We start from the raw sequence: 19,814 nt of genomic DNA, 5'->3' as shown, positions 1-19,814 counted from the left end.
TTGCATTTATTACCCTCTTTTAGCCAAAGAGCTCTTGACTTTTGCCTCCAACTAATCTCCTCCATCAAGGCAACTTTTCCAATTCATTGATAACCAAGGTTTTCTCAACTTCTCTTCAACAACTAAAGCTCTCACTTTCTCCAACCCATCAAAAACACACAACTTTTCCATAAGAGTTTTCTTTTATGGGACTCTACATTTCCAAACACTTGCTCATTCCAGATTTTTAAATCAATTTTCAAGGCCTTAAGTTTACGAGCCAAGATGAAGGTAGGAGAGCGTTGAAGGTGATAAGAATACCACCGCCTTACCCTGTCCACTAAACCTTCTGCCTTTTGGCACATATTCTCAAACTTAAAGGATTTTTGGCCTCCATGAATACCACCACAATCAAGGAGAATAGCGAAGTGGTCTGAGCACAATCTATGCATTCTTTTCTGAAATAAATCGAGAAACTTACCTTCCAAATCCAGAAAAATCAGGAACCTATCAATTTTTGACCAAAAGGGAAAGTCTCAATTATTAGACCATGTAAGAGTCCACCCTACAAGGGGAAGATCCATGAGGCCCTACTCAAATATAAAATCAGAAAACTTCATCATAGCGGGACTAAAATGAGCTTCACCTGATCTTTCACTACGAAAGTGAGTGATGTTGAAGTGTCCCCCTATGCATTGTGGTAGATTCCACCAACTAAGCAAACCAGCCAACTCCTCTCATAAGTACCTTTCTTTCACAATCGGAATTGGCCCATAGACTCCCGCAAAAGCCCCAGAGAAACCATCTTCGACATTTATGAAGGAGCTGGCAACAATATACTCTCCAACACTCTTTTCGATCGTCTTCACTACCCTGCTATCCCACATAACCAATACTCCTCCTGAAGCCCCTCTAGAAGATGAGTAGCACCAATCCATATGTTGACACCCTCACAAGCGTCACACAACACTGCTTGAAATGAGCTCCAATTTAGACTCTTGCAAACAAATAATATCTGCCTTTTCCACTCTCTAAGAATATTTATGACTCAATCGCTTGTCATCCTCGTTCAACCCTCTCACATTCCAAGATAACAACATGGGCTTCATAAAAAACCATTAGCAGCCCCCCTTAACTCTATTGCTGCTAACACTGCCACTGTTTGTGTCATTCAACATCTGTGTAGGTGAGATTAACTTTCATACCTCACTTATACGGGACATTTGCATTCACATGGTATGACCCATTTTGCTTCTTGAGCAAACTGATACAGAGGCTTGCAAGTTTACAGTGGCAGTGATTCTTCACAACAGTGATTTACATGGATACTATAGCGTTAGTTTAGTGCTGTATAATAGCATTACAGTTCATGGGTAATATAGCGTTTACTTGTTTTTCTCTTCCATCCCTTATACTGCATTGGTGCTTCTTTTTCTAGGAAAAGACCTCCCCTATAGAATATGGTTTTTCTTAAACCATGCGTTGGTCTCACAATATGTTTACTATTTCCAAGAGGCTGACTTATGTATTTAAACATTTCTTGGACCTTATTTGGATTAATTAGAATATAGTTTTCATCCTCCCTTGACCTCTGTGGGGCTTATTATTTTCTAATCATCTCATGTCTAGGTGCTGTTCATCATATTGTTTGCATGAATTCTCAAGTTTGGTATTGACTGCATCTTCACATTTCTAATTGTGTGTGGACTTGTTCTGGAAGTGTTTACTAACACATTTTCATTTATATGTATAAGCATTATTTTGTATTGATTGTAATTTTTGGATACTAGGTGGGAGTCCCAAGGTTATTTTAGGCCAAACTTTGACCGAGGAAGCGATCCATTTGTGATTTCAATGCCGCCTCCTAATGTTACTGGGTCTCTGCATATGGGACATGCAATGTTTGTGACCCTTGAGGTTGTGAAGTTGCTTTTGAATTCTTCATATGTTTATTTGGATTTTATTGAAATACATGCCATTTGATTTGTGTTCATAAAAGTGTTGATTATGCATCCAGCCCATACTTCTAACTGAGATATATTACAATTAGCTGGAGCAAGTGTTACATTTTCATCTGATGCACTTGTCATATATACATTATAATACATGGTTCATGCTTGTACTTCCATTGTCTAACACTGCTTAATCTGGAGGATATTTGGACTTGCTTGGATAAACCCTCAACTGATCAAGCATAACAAAACTTTTACTTGTTATCTTTCTTTTGGAAGTTTGAAGCATTTGAAAAATTATGTTAGCCATCCATGGGTGTTTAGGGTGTTGTAATAATGCATAGAGTAAAGCTATGTGGATAATTAACAAAATTTGCAATATTAGTGAGGAGTGGTCATAAGTGGAAAAAAAATTGTGTAGCAAAAAAGAACAAAATTGACTCGGGACAACTCTTTGCTGATCATAATGAGTCTCTTGAGTTCTCAAAGTTTGATGTGCATAGAAATAATATACTCACCAGAATGAGCACGGTCTTTATTTATTTATTTATGAGCCAGACTAAAATTTTGTGAATTAAAGTGAAAGTTTGAGAGTAGGACATATAGTTTCAGTGTTTTTGTGATTTAAAAGTGGTATGCATTACCAATTAGTAGTTATAATCCTGAAACTATTTTCATGATTGACTTTCTGTGTTGAAAAGCATCCTTGAGCTTGATTTGGCTCATTAATTTCAGTCTCTCTTTTGTACTTCACGGTTGCTTTGATGATGGCATCTATTTAATGTAAGCAGAAGTAGTGCAGTTAATGAAGTTTTTGTTTGATCACTAGGTGCATCTAATGAAGTTTTCGTTTGATCACTAAGTGCAGCTAATGAAGTTTTCCTTTGATCACTAGGTGCAGTTAATGAAGTTTGCTGAGGCTGCTAATGAATCCCAGACTTTAATTTTTGTTTTTAATCCAAATAAATGAGTCAGAGATAATCTGATTGATAGAAGGACTGGGTCAATTTCATGTGCTCTGAGTACAAAAGTGCCTAACAACTGAAGAGCTCTCAACCAAGAGAAATAATTTGCAAGGGACTAAAACTAGAAAGACTGTATATACGGTATACCTTTTACCTGTCAATGAGAAACCCACAAAAATGAAATCTTGATGATGGTATTCTTTAAGAATAGGGTTATGAAGGCTTGGAGTTCGAAATTCCTTAATTCTTCTTCTGTTGGTGCACCAATGATGCAACCAGTAGGAAAATGGTTTGCATCAATGATCCATAAAGGGCTTTTTTGCTTGACTTAGTTGCATGGTACTAGATATTTGATTGGACCTTTATTCTTAGTTTTTAATTGCTCAAAGTATAGTAAACATATTTAGATTGTCCAAAGTAAGGTAAAGGAATTTAAAGTAAATTTACGATTTACCTGAACTTATATTTTGCAAGTAGAAGTAGTTAACATGTTAAAGTAAAAAAAGAAAAGGAAGAAAGAAAGGATTATTCAACACTGGAGATCCTCTGTGACAGTATGGATTACCTGACTTAAATGCTCTAAGGCTTTGTTTTCATATATGTACATCCTTTTTCCATGGTCCACAAAACCTCTAATGTAGTGTTTTAAAGCTCAAACTGAGCTCTGGCCTTTAGTCTCATGATATGTGGATATCCATACATGTCACTTTCCCCTTGTTTCATTGAAATTTCCTTCTTAGCCTATAAATAGTGCATTCGCTATAGTGATCAATCTATTCATTTCACGCGTAATCTAGGCATTGTTTTTCTCCCCAATTTTGTTATTATTTGAACATCTTCTTCCAAGTGTTCAAGATCAGCTGATTTTATAGTTCATGCTCTCACGAGAGGTTAAGGATCGATGCAATTGTTTCATTTTTTTTGGACTGAGACTCTTGACTAATTTGTTCTCTATTACTCTCTTTTGCCCTGAATTATTTTTCCTAGTAATTTTTTAAAATTAACTACAAGAAAGGGTTTCTGATGCCCATCATTTCTAGTTTCATCAACCCCTTCTTGCTATCTTCTTAATCTCTTCTATTTATTATGTATATACACCATACTTAATGGTAAGATGATAATTTTTTTGCTCTTTCCTTTTGATGTCAGTGTAATTAGTTGAAAGTGTTTGGTTAGATATCATGAATGCACTCTGCCCTTGATTTGCATGTTACCTTTTTAATGATGATATTTTTTTGATTTATTTTTATGGTTTCCTCAACTAGGATATTATGGTTAGGTACCATCGAATGAGAGGAAGGCCAACACTTTGGCTTCCTGGGACTGATCATGCTGGTATTGCAACCCAGGTTTGTGTTTGACCCATGAGCTTCTGTATCTGGATCAGTGTTTTAATTGAGTTTTTTTTTTTTTTTTGTTCGAAACTACCTTTATATATTTTCATTTTTCTTTCAATCACATACAAATCATGTGTTCTCTCTTGCAAATTTGTTTGGAATGTTTAAAGAAAGGGGTTTTGACATTGTAAAGTTTTTTTTTTTTTTTTTTTTTTTTTTGATTAGGATGAATTTTTTATATGACAATTTAGATTCATTAATTGGCCTCGAGTCTTACTTATTGTCATGTATTATCTAATTGTTTTTCTTAATCTGAAACTTCTTGTTTTTTATTCTTTTTCTCCGTTTCATTCCAGTTGGTAGTTGAAAGAATGCTTGCATCTGAAGGAATAAAAAGGGTTGATTTAAGTAGAGATGAGTTCACAAACCGAGTTTGGGAATGGAAAGAGAAGTATATTCTTGTCTAACTTTTGTTGTTTATCTTCTCTGATGTCTTTGTTATTCAATTATGTGTAGCAAGACTTGTATGCTTGCATTGATTAGGTAAGCTTTATTCACAAGATATGTATGAGTTGTCTAGAAAAAAATGCATTGTGTTCTAATGAAATACAGTGGACTCTTCCCAGTGACAGAAAGTGGTTTTACAAAGGGGTAGAAGGTTTTTTTTGATTCCTACTCCAAAGAATTGAAATAATTTGACTATAAGAAGTAACAATTTTCTAATTTCCACAAAAATAACTTGTGAATTGCTGTAGTTTATTTCTTTTTGTATAACTTAATGAGAAGTATAATTTTTCAGAAGTGCCAATGTATGAAGAAATAAGGTAAATGAAAAGTGCCAATCTATGAAAACAAAAGGTAAATGAATGAACACATATGGGATATATATTTGCTGATTTAAATTCTGGAATGAGGAGGTGTTTGGCAATGCTTAGAGACATAAAAGGCTTATTTTGGAAGAATTGCTAGTTCTCGATGGTTTGGAAGAAGAGAGAGTATTTTGTGTTGAGGAAAGGGGAAGCTGTCACTGATTTGGAGAGGGCTACTCTTTTGGAGGAGGTGAGTTGGAGGTAGAAATTGAAGGTGATGTGGTTAAGACACGAGGAAAAATGCACAAAGTTGTTCCATTGAGTGGCCAATTCAAATAGAAGAAACATTCCATTGAATCCTTGTTGGTTAATGGTATAGTGTCATCAGATTAGTTTGAGATCAGAGACTGCATACTGTAGTTCTATAATAGTTTGTTCACCGAACATTTCAATTAGGGCCTAAATTGGATGGCCTTTCTTTTGACTCCATTGATGATGTAGTGACCATTTGGTTGGAGAGACTGTTTGAGGAGGAAGAGGTATTGGAGGTGGTGAAAGTTATGAACAGTGATAAGGCTTGGGCCTTGATAGTTTCGTAGTGGCATTCTTCCAAGCTTGTTGTGATGTAATTAAAGTAGATATAGTGAATATTTTCCAGAATTTTCATGCTAGAGGCAAGTTTGAAAGAAGCCTTAATGCTACTTTTTTTGCTCTTATTCCAAAGAAATTAGGGGTTGTTGATATTAAGAGTACTCTATCTAATCTACCTATGTATTACTTGTCTCTTTTCCCTATTCCAGTGGGAGTGACCAATAGGCTTGAAACTTGAGAGGGATTTTTTATGAGGGTTGTATTGGGGATGAGCTTAAATTTTATTTAGTGAATTGTGCGATTGGGAGTTAGAAATATGATTCAGTTCAATTGAGCCTTATTGGAAGTGGTTGTGGTAGTATACTATGGATAGAGAGGCATTATGGAGATCGGTCTCTCTCTAGAATGTCTCTCTCTCTCTCTCTAGACTCGGATGAATTTCAAAATTTGAATTTTTGAAAGTTGAATTTCTGCGAGCGGTGGCGCGGCTGGTGCTGCGCGTTAGGGTTCGGCGCACTAGTTATGGAACGCAGCTTCTCTTTTGAAGCTAAAACCTTCTGCCTCTCGGCAAAGGTTGGGTGTCCTAACCTTCGTCTGGAGGAAAGGAGAAAAGGATTCGTGGGGTATATTTTCGCAAGCATTCGGTGTTCGTCGTGGTTGGTGGAAACGGTGGAAGCGGCGATTCAGGTTCAGGTGAAGGAAGAAATTGCCAAATCTTACCGTGAGGGTGATAAGGCCACGATGGTCCACGGGGGAGGTAATAAGGCCGGTAGGTTCTTGGAGGTATCGGTGTTGGCTGAGGGTGGTCGTAAGGGAGTCATTTGGCTTCCGGAGGGACGCTTTGGGAGGGGCTGGCGGCGTTTTGCGGGAGAGCTTCGGCAACTGTTGGCGGCCCAGATCAAGTTGGATGGTACGGCGGAGTTTGGGGTTCCATCTTCGGCGGGGTTTCTCATGGATGTTCCTTCTTTGGGGGTCGACTCTGGGAGGTCTTTCGTGGATGTCCTTCGATCTTCTCCGAGCGTCGAGGCGAGAGCAGTTGAGTACCCGAGGTCTCTCGATTTGCTTCCGGGGTCGTTTTGCTGGGATTCGGAGTATGACGGTATGGGGTTGCGTTCTGCCGTGGATTGCTCTGCGTTGGAGAGCTTGCCTTCTCCTCTGGCGGCGGCGGCTGGGTCAGTGAGTTTGAGGAAGAAGAAGAAGGGCAAGATCGGCATTAGTGGGTTGTTGAGGCTTCTAGGGCAAATCCAACGTAAGTTGGACCGGGTCCGTGCTGGGGTTGTCTCAAAGCCCTTTCGCAGGAGTAAACGGGCTCGTTTTTTGGGCCTATCAAATTCTGCTTTGGGTTGTGTTTCCGGGTCGATCTCTGAAGTGGGATTGGGTCAAAATTTGGATCCGGTTCAATACTTGGATCCGGATTACTCGGATCCAAACCAAAACTCGGTTCCGGGTTCAGAGCTGGGCTTAGTCTCGTTTTCTTTACCTCTGGAGTCTGTTTCTGCGTGTGCGTCGCTCTTGGTGCCTTCTCCGGGGATTCCTCTGGTCTCTGACGAGTTGTTGGAGCCGTTGGCTAGGTCTTCTTTGAGTTTGCAGGTTACCGGTTTGGATTCCGGCGATGGGTCTTCCCCGGCCGAGGTCTCTCTCTCTCCGGTGCGAGTTTTTTGCGAGATTGATGGGTCTGCCGATAACGGGTCCTCTCAGGGGGCTGTTTCTTTCCTTTCTGCGGAGGATTTACCAGCGAGCACGGTGCGCAGGGACTGGGAGGGTTCTCTTTCTGATTCGGCTCGTCTTTCTATTCTCAAGGAGGCCTTCTCTGTTCCTTGGGAGGTGGACTCTCCGGCGAGCCCTCTTTGCAGGGATAGGGAGGTTCCTTTTTCGGGGGGGGAGGTTCTGGTTGTTCGTCCTTCTTCTCCGGTGAAAGGTTTGTTTCGTCGTGGGTTTTTTGGTCCGAGAGCTGTCTCTCCCTCTCCGGTGGTGTTGAAGGATTCTTCTTTGTCCTCTAAGGGAAAGGACCCTGTTCCGGTTCCCTCTGTGCCGGTGGAGGTCCAAGTAGGCTCTACTGTCTCGCCATCCTTTGGGGTGGCTGAGCTGGGTCTTCATTCCCCTGCTGCTACCTCCTTGCTCTCGTCACAGTGCTGCACTTCTCTCTCGACTACTTCCGTTCTCGATGGGGCGGCGGAGATGGGGAGGAGTCTTAGCCGTCCGTTTCCTCGCATGACAGAGAGTGGTACTCCCATTTACTCCTCTATATCCACGTCCCAACTGTTTTATACTCGGAGGGTGAAGGAAAAGGTCGCAAAACAACTGCATAAGAACAAGGACCTGCTTGCTGAGGTTGAAGTTTCTACTCCTAAGGTTGAAGCTTCTGCTTCTAAGGTTAAGGGGTTGAGGGAGCTTAATAATCTGGATTGCTCCATCTCTCCGGTGAAGGGCCGGCGTCGGCGGGGATTTTTGGGGTCGAAAAATGCTTTTTCATTTCCCCCTGAGGTGCACTAGGGTTCCACCTGAGATGCACTAGGGCTTTTCTTGGGTTTTGGTTGGGTCTCTTGTATACCTTGTTGGTGGGGTGTTTGGTTTGATGGGGTTTTTCTGGGTTTTTGGTTTGTTAGGGTGTTTGGTTGGGTTCCTTTGTACAATTATTGTGTACTTAAGAGGCGCTTTGCGCTTTTTTTGATTTATAATACATTACTTATCAAAAAAAAAGAGAGGCATTATGGAGATTGGTGATCGAAACTAAATATGATAGTGCAAGGGGTGGCAGGTGCTCTAAGGAGGTAATGGGAACATTTGGAGTGGGAGTGTTTTTTTTTTTTTTTTGATAAGTTATGTTGTATATATCAAAAAGCGCAAATTTAAAAGGGTGCAACCTTATTACACCGGAAGTATAACAAAGAGCGCCTAAGAGCACCCAAAAAAGACCCTACACTCACAAGGAGCAAGCACCCACAAGAAACCCAAACAGACCCACCAAAACGACTCTAAAAAGCAAACACCCACAAGGGCTACATCCCAACAAAAAAACCCGAAAGGAAAAAGGCTACAAGGCAAAATTCATGCCCTTAGTTGTGAAATCCCTAAATCTCTCATCACCACCTGCATCAACTCCGACTGCATCAATGCAGACCCCTTAACTGCTCTCGGGGGGATTGCAATCTTATTTAACAGATGCACATCCTCTTCCACGTCCATCAAATACGCCAATTGTGCCTCATCGTGCTTAACTTGATCCCTTAGCCACTCAAGCAGCCACCACTGCGGAATGGTCAGGCCATTTTCCATAGGAATGTTGGAAACAGACCCCTGCGAACAAGAAGCCGATTTTGGAGACATCTCAAGGAAAACGCGATTAAAATCCTTCGCCTGCTCACCGGAAAGACCACACTTGGAACCATACCCAGACCCGGATCCTTCTCCGGCACAGCCTCGTCAGACACAGACGAAACCTCCCCTGTAGAACTCGACTCAGCAGACCCTTGCGCCAACACAACATCCTTCTCAGGCGGAGAGGAAGACGCAGGCCTAAGAAACGCGCGCCAGAGCATACTCTTCACAGGAGAAGAAACAACAAACTTACCTAACGGAGCAGCCGAGACCGCCTCATCAGAACCTGCTACAGAACCTAAAATCACGTCGTCACCCGAGATACCCAAGCAAGAGGACTCAACCGCACTGAAGCAGCTGCCCAGAATCACCTCCAATGCCTTCTCCGAAGAAGCCTCCCCCTACCCCGAATCAGGTTCAGGAACCCAATCGACACCTGCGTTAGACTTGACCCGGAAAACAAGATCCAAAGGTCTGGGCCTCAAAATAGACTTCAACTTGTGCCTCCCCTGCAAATTATACCCAAGAAGAAACTTGGGCTTTAGGCTCAACCTAGAGAAAACCCTGGCCAACCTTTTCCTTATATCCCTCTAAGCATTGATCTTAAGACCCAACCCGAAAAAAATGACCCGATCCACCTCAGTCCTTACCCTAGCAAGGAACTCCTTCGCCAGAATCCTCATTGCCTCCATCAAGCAAGCGTTGCCTCCCACAAGAAGACTGCTCCCCAAGTCAGAGCCCTACACAGGTGCCCGAGCTTCCACGAGGGACGACATCTGACCTCCTGGGGGCACGACAAGCACATCTGCAAAGGACCGAATAGGCGGCCTGCCATCCACGCCGGAGTTGACAACCGGAACCACCAGCAAAACCTTCGCAACAAGTTGCGCAAGCAGGAGCCAGAGCTCATCCATGAATCTTCGCCAGCCCCAACCTCCGTGACCCTGAGGGAGCCTAATGACCCCTTTCTGACCACCCTCAACAAAGACAGCCGCCTCTAAGAAACAACCAGCCTTATTGCTACCCATACGAACCTTCAACACCCTCACCTCATCACGATAAGATCTAGCAAAATCCTCCTTCCCTTTGGACACAAGCGCCTCTTCCACCGTATCTACTAACCAGTCCGAGCACTGGATCCCTAGAGAAATAAACCCACCGAATCCCTTTCTCTTTTCCTCCAAACGAAGTACTGACTTACCAGTATTCGCTGAAAAGGAAAAGGATTTAGCTTCCACCGAAAACCGATGCTCCATCTTAAGCTCAACGAACGCATCCCACAAACCAGAAACCGAGCTAGGAGTTAAGAAACATATTAGAAGGGGGTGGGAAATGTTTTCCAAATTTGCCCGATTTGAAGTGGTGGTTGGGTCAAAAGTTAGCATTTGGCATGATATTAGGTGTGGGGATAGACCGTTGAAGATATCTTATCTGGATTTGTTTAGTATTGCTGAGAGAAGGGATGCGTGGCTGGCGGATAATATGCAGTTTCGAGATGAATTATTTAGTGGAATGTAAATTTTACTAGACTGGTTCAGGATTGGGAGGTGGAGATGGTACTATCTTTCTATGAGAGGCTGTATTCTTTCCGGTTAAGACATGGAGAGGAGGATAGAATAGGTTGGAGACCTTCCAAAAGGAGTAAATTTGAAGTGAAGTTGTTCTATCAAGTGTTAACTAGCCAGGATGGTCCTTTTCAGTGGAAGAGTATCTGGAGAGTCAAGGCTGCTTTGTGGGTGGTGTTTTTTGTGTGAACAACAACATTAGGGAAAATATTGATGATTGATTATTTGAGAAAGAGGATGTTGTGATGGTTGAGTGTTGTTGCATGTGTAAGAAGAGTGGGGAATCCATTGACCATTTATTGATTCATTGTGAAGTAGCGAGAGAATTATGGAGTTCTATTGTTAATCTGTTTGGTGTAGAGTGGGTTATGCCGAGGCGGGTGATTGATTTGTTGAACATTTGGGGTGGTCCGATTGGGTGCGGTACAGTTAAGGATGTATAGAGGTTGGCTCCGTTGAGTTTAATGCGGTGTCTTTGGCACGTGAGGAAGGTTCAGAACTTTGAAGATGTAGAGACATCGGTGACAGAGTTGCAGAAGATTGTGTTTAATGCGTTACACACTTGGATAATTGCACATCATTGCTTGCCTGTTTCTAATTTTGTAGATTTTTTGAATTTTTGTTCTTCCTTTTCTTTAGATTAAGGGTTCTCTTGTAAACTCCCTATGTGCTAGGGTTGCGCTCCTTTGCACTTTGTTAATGATATGGAATTACTTATTTAAAAAAAAAAGAACTTTTGTCCTATTAGCCTTGTGTATGGAGTCTACAAAATTGTTGCAAAAGTTCTAGCAAACATACTGAAAACGGTTGTGGAGAAGATCATATCCAAGCCCCATAATGCTTTCATTACAGGTAGGCAAATTTTAGATTCTGTTCTCATAGCCAACAAATGCTTTGATAGTAGGCTCAGATTAGGGACCCAAGTGTGCTTTGTAAATTGGATACTGAAAAAGCGTATGATCATGTCAATTGGGAGTTTATGTTGTATATACTGAGGAGGTGTGGGTTTGGGGAGAAATAGCGAAACTGGATAGAGCATTGTATTTCTTTTCTGCATTTTTCTGTTTTGGAAAATGACATTCCAACAAGATTTTCTAGTAGTTCCCATGGACTAGAATAGGGAGATCCTCTCCCTTGCTGATTCTGATTATTATGGTGGTTTTGTGTAAAGTGATTGGTGCTATAGAGAATGAGGGCTTCCTCTTAGGCTTTTCTGTGGGAACTAGGAATGTGGGCGCACTTGACATCTGTCATCTATTGTTTGTGGATTAAACTTTGATATTTTGCGGGGCTAACCCTGCGCATCTTCGCTACCCGTGCTTTTTGTTTTTGTGCTCTGAAGTTGTCTTAGGTTTGAGAATTCATTTGGCTAAATCAGAATTCGTCCTTGTTAGTGAAGTTTCTAATGTCGATGAACTCGCTAGCATTTTGTGTCGCATAGTCTTGTCATTGCCTATGAAGTATTTAGGTCTTCCTCTGGGAGTTCTTTTAAGGCCAAATCTATTTGGGAGGGCATTGTTTAAAGAATGGAGTGCTACTTGATTGGTTGGAGAGGATGTACTTGTCTAAGGACAGAAGGACTGCTTTGATAAAGAGTACCTTATCTAATCTGCCTTTTTATATGGCGCTATGTGTGTGAGAGAGAAGCTTTGTGGAGGGTGGTAGTGGATTCTATATATGGCAGCTCGTGGAGTGGGTGTTGTTGTAATGAGGTTCATGAGTCATATGGGGTGGGTCTTTGGAAAAATATCAGAGGTGGTTTGGCATGACATGGGTGGGAATAGGTCCCTTAAGGTACTACGTTCTTTGTGTTTTTCAATATTGCTCATTGTAAGGATGCTTCTGTGGTAGATCATCTAGAGTTTTTTTATTGACTCTCATCAATGGAATGTTAATTTTATTAGAGCGGCGCATGATTGGGATGTGGACCTATATACTTCATTTTTCAATTTGTTGTACTCCTTTAGATTAAGACGGGGGAGGTGAAGATAAGCTCTATTGGGCCCTTTCCAAGAGAGGGTTGCTCGCTGTTTCATCATTCTATAAAGTCCTATCGCCCTTTGATAGAACTTATTTTCCTTGGAAGAGTATTTGGCAGAATAAGGTTCCATCGAGAGTGGTGTTCTTTGCTTGGTTAGCCACGTTAGGGAAGATTCTCACTATGGATAATATGAGGAAGCGACGTATCATAGTGGTAGATTGGTGTTGTATGTGTAAGAAGAGTGGAGGATCTGTTTCCAAAGGGAGTATGCATGATTTGAAAACACTACAAACAACTGTCTCAATTAACGAATAGTAATTTTTAAAAAATATTACTGGTTTAATTGGTTCTTTTTGATGACTTGGCAGTTGAAGCATGTGCGTAAGCTCAGATGTTGATTGTTTTAGATGGTTGTATGATCGCTGGTGCTTATTTTGTTCTTCAATCTAGTTTGCAATAATTGAGTTGTGATTCCACTGTTCTTGTTTCCTTTTAATTTACTTTTAATTTTCTTTATTATGTTTCAGGTATGGTGGAACCATCGCAAATCAGATTAGGAGACTTGGTGCTTCCTGTGATTGGAGTAGAGAACGCTTCACCCTTGATGAACAGCTAAGTCGTAAGGCAGTTCTCTATCGAGTAGAATTCTAGCCAATGTAGAAAGTATGTATAAGATGGTTAATGATTATCTGTTGTTATGGATGATATGTTTTGTGATGTGATATTGTATAGTCCTAGATTTATTATTATTATTTTTTTTTGTGACACATCATGTTTCATATATATCTAGAGCCTCTGAAATGCCTTCATGTGGACTAGCCTAGATTTACCTTGCAGTGTTATATGTACTGAGACCGTTACCTTTTGCAGGAGCTGTTATTGAGGCCTTTGTCAGGCTTCATGAGAAAGGCTTAATCTATCAAGGTATTACACTTGTATCCTTATATAGCTAGGAACTTTCCTTCTAACTTATCTAAAAGAGTTACGGTGGCTGCACTCATTTTACATGGCTGATGCATTTTTTGTTTCTTGATTTGTTGTTTAGTAGTAGGTTAACAACATTGTGAAATCTGCAAACAATTGTTCTGGATTGATCTCAAGAATCATGTTGTAGTTTTGTTAGCTAGTACTATGATAATTATGAATTTTTAATAATCTGGTAAAAAAATATCATAATTGTAAGCTGGTGAAAATGTGTTGTACAGGAGTGTCATCCAGTGCCTTGAACCTTTATACTTTTTGTTTGGGTGAAACGCCTTGACATGTTCTCCATCATTGAGAGAGTTCTGTCAGGACTCCCTTGGTTTATCATTTCTTACAGAAAAATAATGAAATCAAGTCCCATCTTTTTTCCAATTACACTTAACATGATGCGCACATGATTTATCCACTTATATTATTGTGCCACGTTGGAGACAAGTTTTAAAGTTTCTTTTTACAACATTTTTTATCGTTGGCTAGTTGGAAAAAGGCTTTATCTGTCTAATGGAAGTAGGCTGAATTTGATGAAAAAACACTCTTTGGAATTTGGAGAGCTAAGGCTCCTTCGATAATGATGTTCTTTGTGTGGACGATGGCATTAGGGAGAATCTTAGAATTTTTATTTTAGTTTTTAAATTTTAAATGTATACAATTAAGGTGAGTTATTAGTTTATTTATTTATTTATTTTTTTTATAAGTAACAGAAATTTTGATAAAAAAGCGTAGGGTGCCCCTATGTATGCATGCAATATAGAACAAGAACACCTAACAAGAACGAGCAAAAGAAAGACCCAAACAACTCAACACTAGATAGAACACCCAAGCAAAACACCAAAAGCCCTAAAACCCGAAACCCACAGAACGTTCGCCGCTAAAATTCATGATCTTTGCCTTTCCCGCTCCAATAGGACTTGGTTGTATTATCATAATTTATGGAGCATTCTAAGTTCAAGGGCTCCCTTTGGCCTTTGGACTTAAGAGTAGGCACCCTTTTCCTCCCGAGGATGATCCTCATGAATAGCTGTTAGGAGAGCCACGGTCTAATCCTCAAGCCCCTCACATGAGACCCCCACCACTGGACAAACGTCCTTAACACAAAACAGAGCCCAATCCAAGGGAGTGACACTGGGAAAGCAATCTAGAGGGGAGGGAAAATCTCCAATCATCCCCATCCCTATAATTGCCTCTTTTATCCCTCACAACCAACGCCAAAGACGAAGCACTATCAACCAGCAACTTCTGGGAATAAGCCAAACTTGTCGTACTTATGTCACCCACTTTAAAAAGTAAATGAGAGGTGCAACATGAGGACTTCCTAGGAGGTTACCCAAGCAGAGTTATTAGTATTTTTATTGTTAATCAGATGGTGTAATTGGAAAGCATAGAATTTATGGGCCATTTGCCTAAATAGTTTGATAAGTTACATGTGTGATTTGCCGGCTGGTAGCCGTGAGTTGATTGCAGTGGCAAGTGGACACAAGGGCTCAATTAGATCATTAAGGGAGTACAATGGGCATGATTAGAAAAATTGGAACTGAGCGCGTCCTGATAGAACACCTTAAAGTTAGAGGAGTGTTGGCGCATTTTTTTCTCCAACCCCCCCTCCCCCTTTTGATGGGTTTAACTACATTGGAAGAAGAAAAGGATGGAAGACTTGGTACATGTAGCATTCACAAACACAAACACTTGTACCTTCATTGACCATTATCCATTTGAATTTTACTCTATTGAGTTATTGGGACAAGGAAGTACAGTTGTTTATTGCTTCGTCATTTTTCTGTTAATAATATGTAGCTCTTGTTTTACCATCAAAAAGAACTCTACTAATTCCTTCGGTGATTTTTATTTGGGAAAAGTCTACATACCCCTCCCTTCCCCCCCTCGAACTACCACTTAATTGATAATGTCCTCCTCAAACTTTCAATTGCAATAATGTCCCCCTCCCTAAGGCCAGCAAAAAGTCAAAAATGACCATAAAATTGTCAATATGACAAAAATACCCCTATAAAATTGAATTTTTTTTTTTTTTTTTTTTTGGGAGGGGGGGAACATTGTCACAATTGAAAGTTTTGGGGGTGGGGGCATTGTCAATTGGGTGATAGTTTAAGGAGGGTATGTGGAATTTTCCCTTTTTATTTCTCTTACTGGCATATTTGTTTATCATGTATGAGAAATAACGAAAGATAGGATTACCAATAAAAAGCACCTAAATGATAAGTAGTAGGTATCTAACCTATCCATGTGCTTAGCTTACTAGTGCCATCTACCATCTCTTCATTGTGACAGAGTCGAACAGATTTATTGTTGAAGATGGTAGACATTGCTTGCTTCCTTTTGTCGGTCTTTCAAGTTTTTCAATTTATTTTTTGGAACTATCGCCTATGTCACAAATGCAGGATGTGAAGAAGTTGTTGATACATAATGTACTAGACTATTGAAAGTTGATTCATGTTATATTGATATTATTCAGGACTAAGAAAAAGCACCTAAATGATAAGTAGTAGGTATCTAATCTATGGACGTGCTTAGCTTACTAGTGCCATCTGCCATCTCTTCAATGTGACAGAGTCGAACAGATTTATTGTTGAAGATGGTGGACATTGCTTGCTTCCTTTTATTGGTCTTTAAGTTTTTCAATTTATTTTTTGGAACTATCGCCTATATCACAAATGCAGGATGTGAAGTTGTTGATACATAACTGTACTAGACTATTTAAAGTTGATTCTTGTTATATTGATATTATTCAGGATCTTATATGGTCAACTGGTCTCCCAGTCTGCAGACTGCAGTTTCGGATTTGGTAAGCTTATTTGGTTGTGTTGGTATCACTTTTTTTTTTTTACTTATTTTATGTTTATATTTTACCTGAGCAGTGTGCCTTTACCTTTTGTGGTTAGGAAGTAGAATATTCCGAAGAATCTGGTGCACTGTATTACATTAAGTATCGTGTTGCTGGAGGTTCAAGGTAGTTCGCAGTCAACCTTATCTGATCTTTTGTCAAGATGTGTTCTTATATAATGCTATATGGTGCAAATACATGCTGTTAAATCTGCAATTTTTTGTTATACAAATTCGAAATATCAATTATTTTTTGAGAGGTTAACCTTATAAATTATTTTGGTAAATTAGGTGGCATGAGAACTGATTTTATATTTGTAAAAATAAAGATAAGTAGGAGTGCTTATGCATGAAGAATTGAATTGGGTCCAAAAGTCAGAAATTTTCTTATACTTCTGCTTGAGTTTAACACCCTAATTTAGGAAACCTTGGAAATAGCAAATAGTGTTGGAGAGATAGCAACGTTTATGAAATTAAAATTCAAGGGTCAAACTTTAATTTAAAGTATGAAATTGCCAACAATCAAATGTGGATGTGGAACTTGTTGAAATCGATATGAAATTGACAAAAATAAAATTATTTCAAAGATTCTGTCAAAAAGGTTGAAATCAGTATTGGGAAAGATTGTCTCTAGTTCTCATAATGCATTTATTAGAGGGAGACAAATTTTGGATTGTCTTGGTGGCGAATGAATTTATAGATTGTCGGATTCGATCTGGGGAATTGGGAGTATTATGTAAATTGGATTTGGAGAAGGCCTATGATCATGTTAACTTGGAGTTTTTGTTATACTTGTTGAAGAGATGTGTCTTTGGAGAGAGATGGTGAGTTTAGATAGAACATTATATAACTACGGTGCGGTTCTCCATTCTCATCAATGGATCTCCATTTGGTTTCTTTAGTAGCTCAAGTGGAATAAGATAGGAGGATCCGTTGTCTCCTTTATTGTTTGTGATTCTTTTGGAGCCATTAAGTAGGATGATGAATGCTATTGTGGATAGTGGACTCGTATCATGATTTTCGGTGGGATCAAAAATCATAAGGAGATGAGAGTGTCGCATTTATTGTTTGTAAATGATACTTTGATTTTTTGTGAGGCTAATTGTGAACAATTTCGTAACCTATGGTGTCTATTCTCATGTTTTGAAGTGGTTGTTAGGGTTCAAGATAAATTTGTCCAAGGCAGAGATAGTTCTTGTTGCCGATGTGGGTGATAAGAGGGTTTGGTTATGTAACAACTCAGGGAAAAGCACTAGCCATATTTGCGTTATTATCCCAAAATGACTAGTCAATTTGGAGCTTCCCTAGAATTTATTATAAAGCCCAGTTTCACCTAGTAATTAGGCAATGTGAGACTTTGACTATCTTTATAAACCATCCACTCTATGTAGGCTACTTCTCATCTTCTCAATATGGGACCGGGGTGTTACAAGTTAGCATTCTTGGGTGCAGAGTGGCTTCGTTGTTGATGAAGTATTTGGTTTTCCTTTTGGAGCTTCTTACAAGGCTTCTGTAATTTGGAATGACATCATTGAGAAGATGGAACATTGGTTGGCAGGTTGGAAGAGGCTTTATCTAACGGAGGTAGGTTGATATTGATAAAAATCACTCTTTCTAATTTACCGGCATATTATTTGTCTATTTTCCCTATTCCAGTAGGAGTGCCTAATAGATTGGAGAAACTTCAAAGGGATTTTCTTTTTTCTTTTTTTTTTTTGGGGGGGGTGGGGCTAGGGTATGGCGATGAATTCAAGTTTCATTTAATGAAGTGGTCGTAAATATGTACTTTGATAACTCTAGGGGTTTAGGGGTGAAAAATCTGGGTATGACGATGAATTCAAGTTTCATTTAATGAAGTGGTAAAAAATATGTACTTTGATAACTCTAGGGGGTTTAGGGGTGAAAAATCTGATTTTGCTTAACCGAGCCCTTTTGGGTAAGTGGTTGGGGTGGTATGCTACAGAGAGGGAGGCTTTGTAGAGATCGGTGGTGGACACTAAATATGATAGCTTGAGGGGTGGCTGGTGAGGGGGTGGGAAGGGTTTTCTAAATTTGTTAGCTATGAGGTGGGAGAGGATCTACAGTGTGGTTTTGGCATGATTTATGGTGTGGGGAGCAGCCTTTGAAGTTTTCCTATATGGAATTATTCAGTATTGAACGTTGTAACGATGCGTGGGTGGTGGCATATGCAGTTCCAGAATGGAAATATTATTTGAAATATTTTCTTTACAAGAGCTGTGTATGCTTGAGAGGTGGAAGTGGTCTCTGCTTTTTTTGAGTGTTTGTATTCTCAAAGAGTAAGGCGAGGAAGTAAGGATAAAATTTGTTGGATTCTTTCTAAAAAGAAATTGTTTGAAGTGAAGTCTTACTATCATGTGTTATTTACTCTAATAAGTTCTCATTTTCCTTGGAAGAGTATTTGAAAAGTTAAGATTTCTTCGAGAGTGGCGTTCTTTGTGTGAATGGTGGCTTTAGAGAAAATCTTGACTTTGGATAATTTATGAAAGATGAATGTTATTGTGGTGGAATGGTGTGCATGGATTTTGCTTTGAAGGGTGAGATAGTTGTTGGAAAGTTGGAGGGGACAATTGGGACACCGTATTGCTTTGAAAGTGTGGAGGTTGACTCATTTGTGTTTAATGTGGTGTATTTGGAGAGAGCAAAACACAAGGAGTTTTGAAGATTGTGAGACTACGATGTTAGATTTAAAGAAATTGTTGTTCCAATCCCTTTACTCATTTATCCGGATATCCCAATGTGTGTCGGCGCGTGAGAGCTGATTGGTGCTAGTTTTAGGTTGTGTCATGGCTGGTTCGAGAAGGTGGTCGATGGAGTCCAAGGAGTTTGAGGTGATGATTAAGGTAGGGGCATCAGGGGTGAGGATTTTTGAGAGGAGTAAAAGGATCAATAGGTCCATTTTCATGAAGAAGGATGAGCTAGCTTGGATGGTGCGAATAGTGGAGGATTTGGTAGCAGTGGATAACCCAAAAGTCTTCTGGGATCAATCCAGAGCTGGGTATCCTAGAATAATCGCTCAGAAATGCACTAATAGGCATGGATATTTTCTGATGGTGGAGGAATTTGATGGAAGAAGGTGTGGCTCGATCATCATTCCAGGACGTTGTGGGATAGGGTGGGAACGATTCATCAAGGAAATGCGAGTGGCAAACTCTTCTCTCCATGAGCATCGAGTAGTCAGTGAGCATCGAGTGGTCAGGGAAGATAAGAGAGATAAGGAGGATAAGGAACGGAGGAGTTATGCTGAGACATTGAGGCTGTCATCGAAGCCAACCGAGGAGTGTTGCAATTCCTGCCAAGAACCGTTTGTCAGGGTGCAAAGGTGGCCGAAAGGTGCCTCTGGTTATATGGAACAGCAAACCCATGAGTATGGCAAGAAAGCTTTGGTTCTGACGAAGACCCATGCATCGGCGAGGACTCACAGTGGTTTCCGGGGTGGTTCCGATGAAGATTTTTTGTCCGGCGAGGTCTGTCCAAGCA

The 19,814-nt window shown here is 40.1% G+C and overlaps 1 protein-coding gene across 7 annotated transcripts in view; it reads left to right on the top strand.

Moving 5' to 3' along the window:
- LOC132191419 (valine--tRNA ligase, chloroplastic/mitochondrial 2) overlaps window positions 1-19,814 on the top strand; it is a 60,983-nt gene that overhangs the window by 4,085 nt on the left and 37,084 nt on the right. For 2 of the 7 annotated variants that reach the window (XM_059606421.1, XM_059606420.1), the window contains exons 3-9: window positions 1,770-1,896; window positions 4,162-4,245; window positions 4,590-4,684; window positions 13,025-13,116; window positions 13,368-13,421; window positions 16,226-16,278; window positions 16,376-16,443. In XM_059606421.1, coding sequence (XP_059462404.1) covers window positions 1,770-1,896; window positions 4,162-4,245; window positions 4,590-4,684; window positions 13,025-13,116; window positions 13,368-13,421; window positions 16,226-16,278; window positions 16,376-16,443 — 573 coding nt within the window. Of the gene's footprint in view, window positions 1-1,769; window positions 1,897-2,826; window positions 3,038-4,161; window positions 4,246-4,589; window positions 4,685-13,024; window positions 13,117-13,367; window positions 13,422-16,225; window positions 16,279-16,375; window positions 16,444-19,814 lie in introns of those variants that run through there. The other 5 variants (XM_059606422.1, XM_059606425.1, XM_059606424.1 and 2 more) reach the window with 5 other exon arrangements.

The sequence above is a fragment of the Corylus avellana genome, chromosome ca9 (genome assembly GCF_901000735.1).
Source record: "Corylus avellana chromosome ca9, CavTom2PMs-1.0".
NCBI classification, from domain to species: Eukaryota; Viridiplantae; Streptophyta; class Magnoliopsida; order Fagales; family Betulaceae; genus Corylus; species Corylus avellana.
Note: the sequence above shows the minus strand (reverse complement) of the source record. Positions and strands in the feature narration are given on the sequence as shown.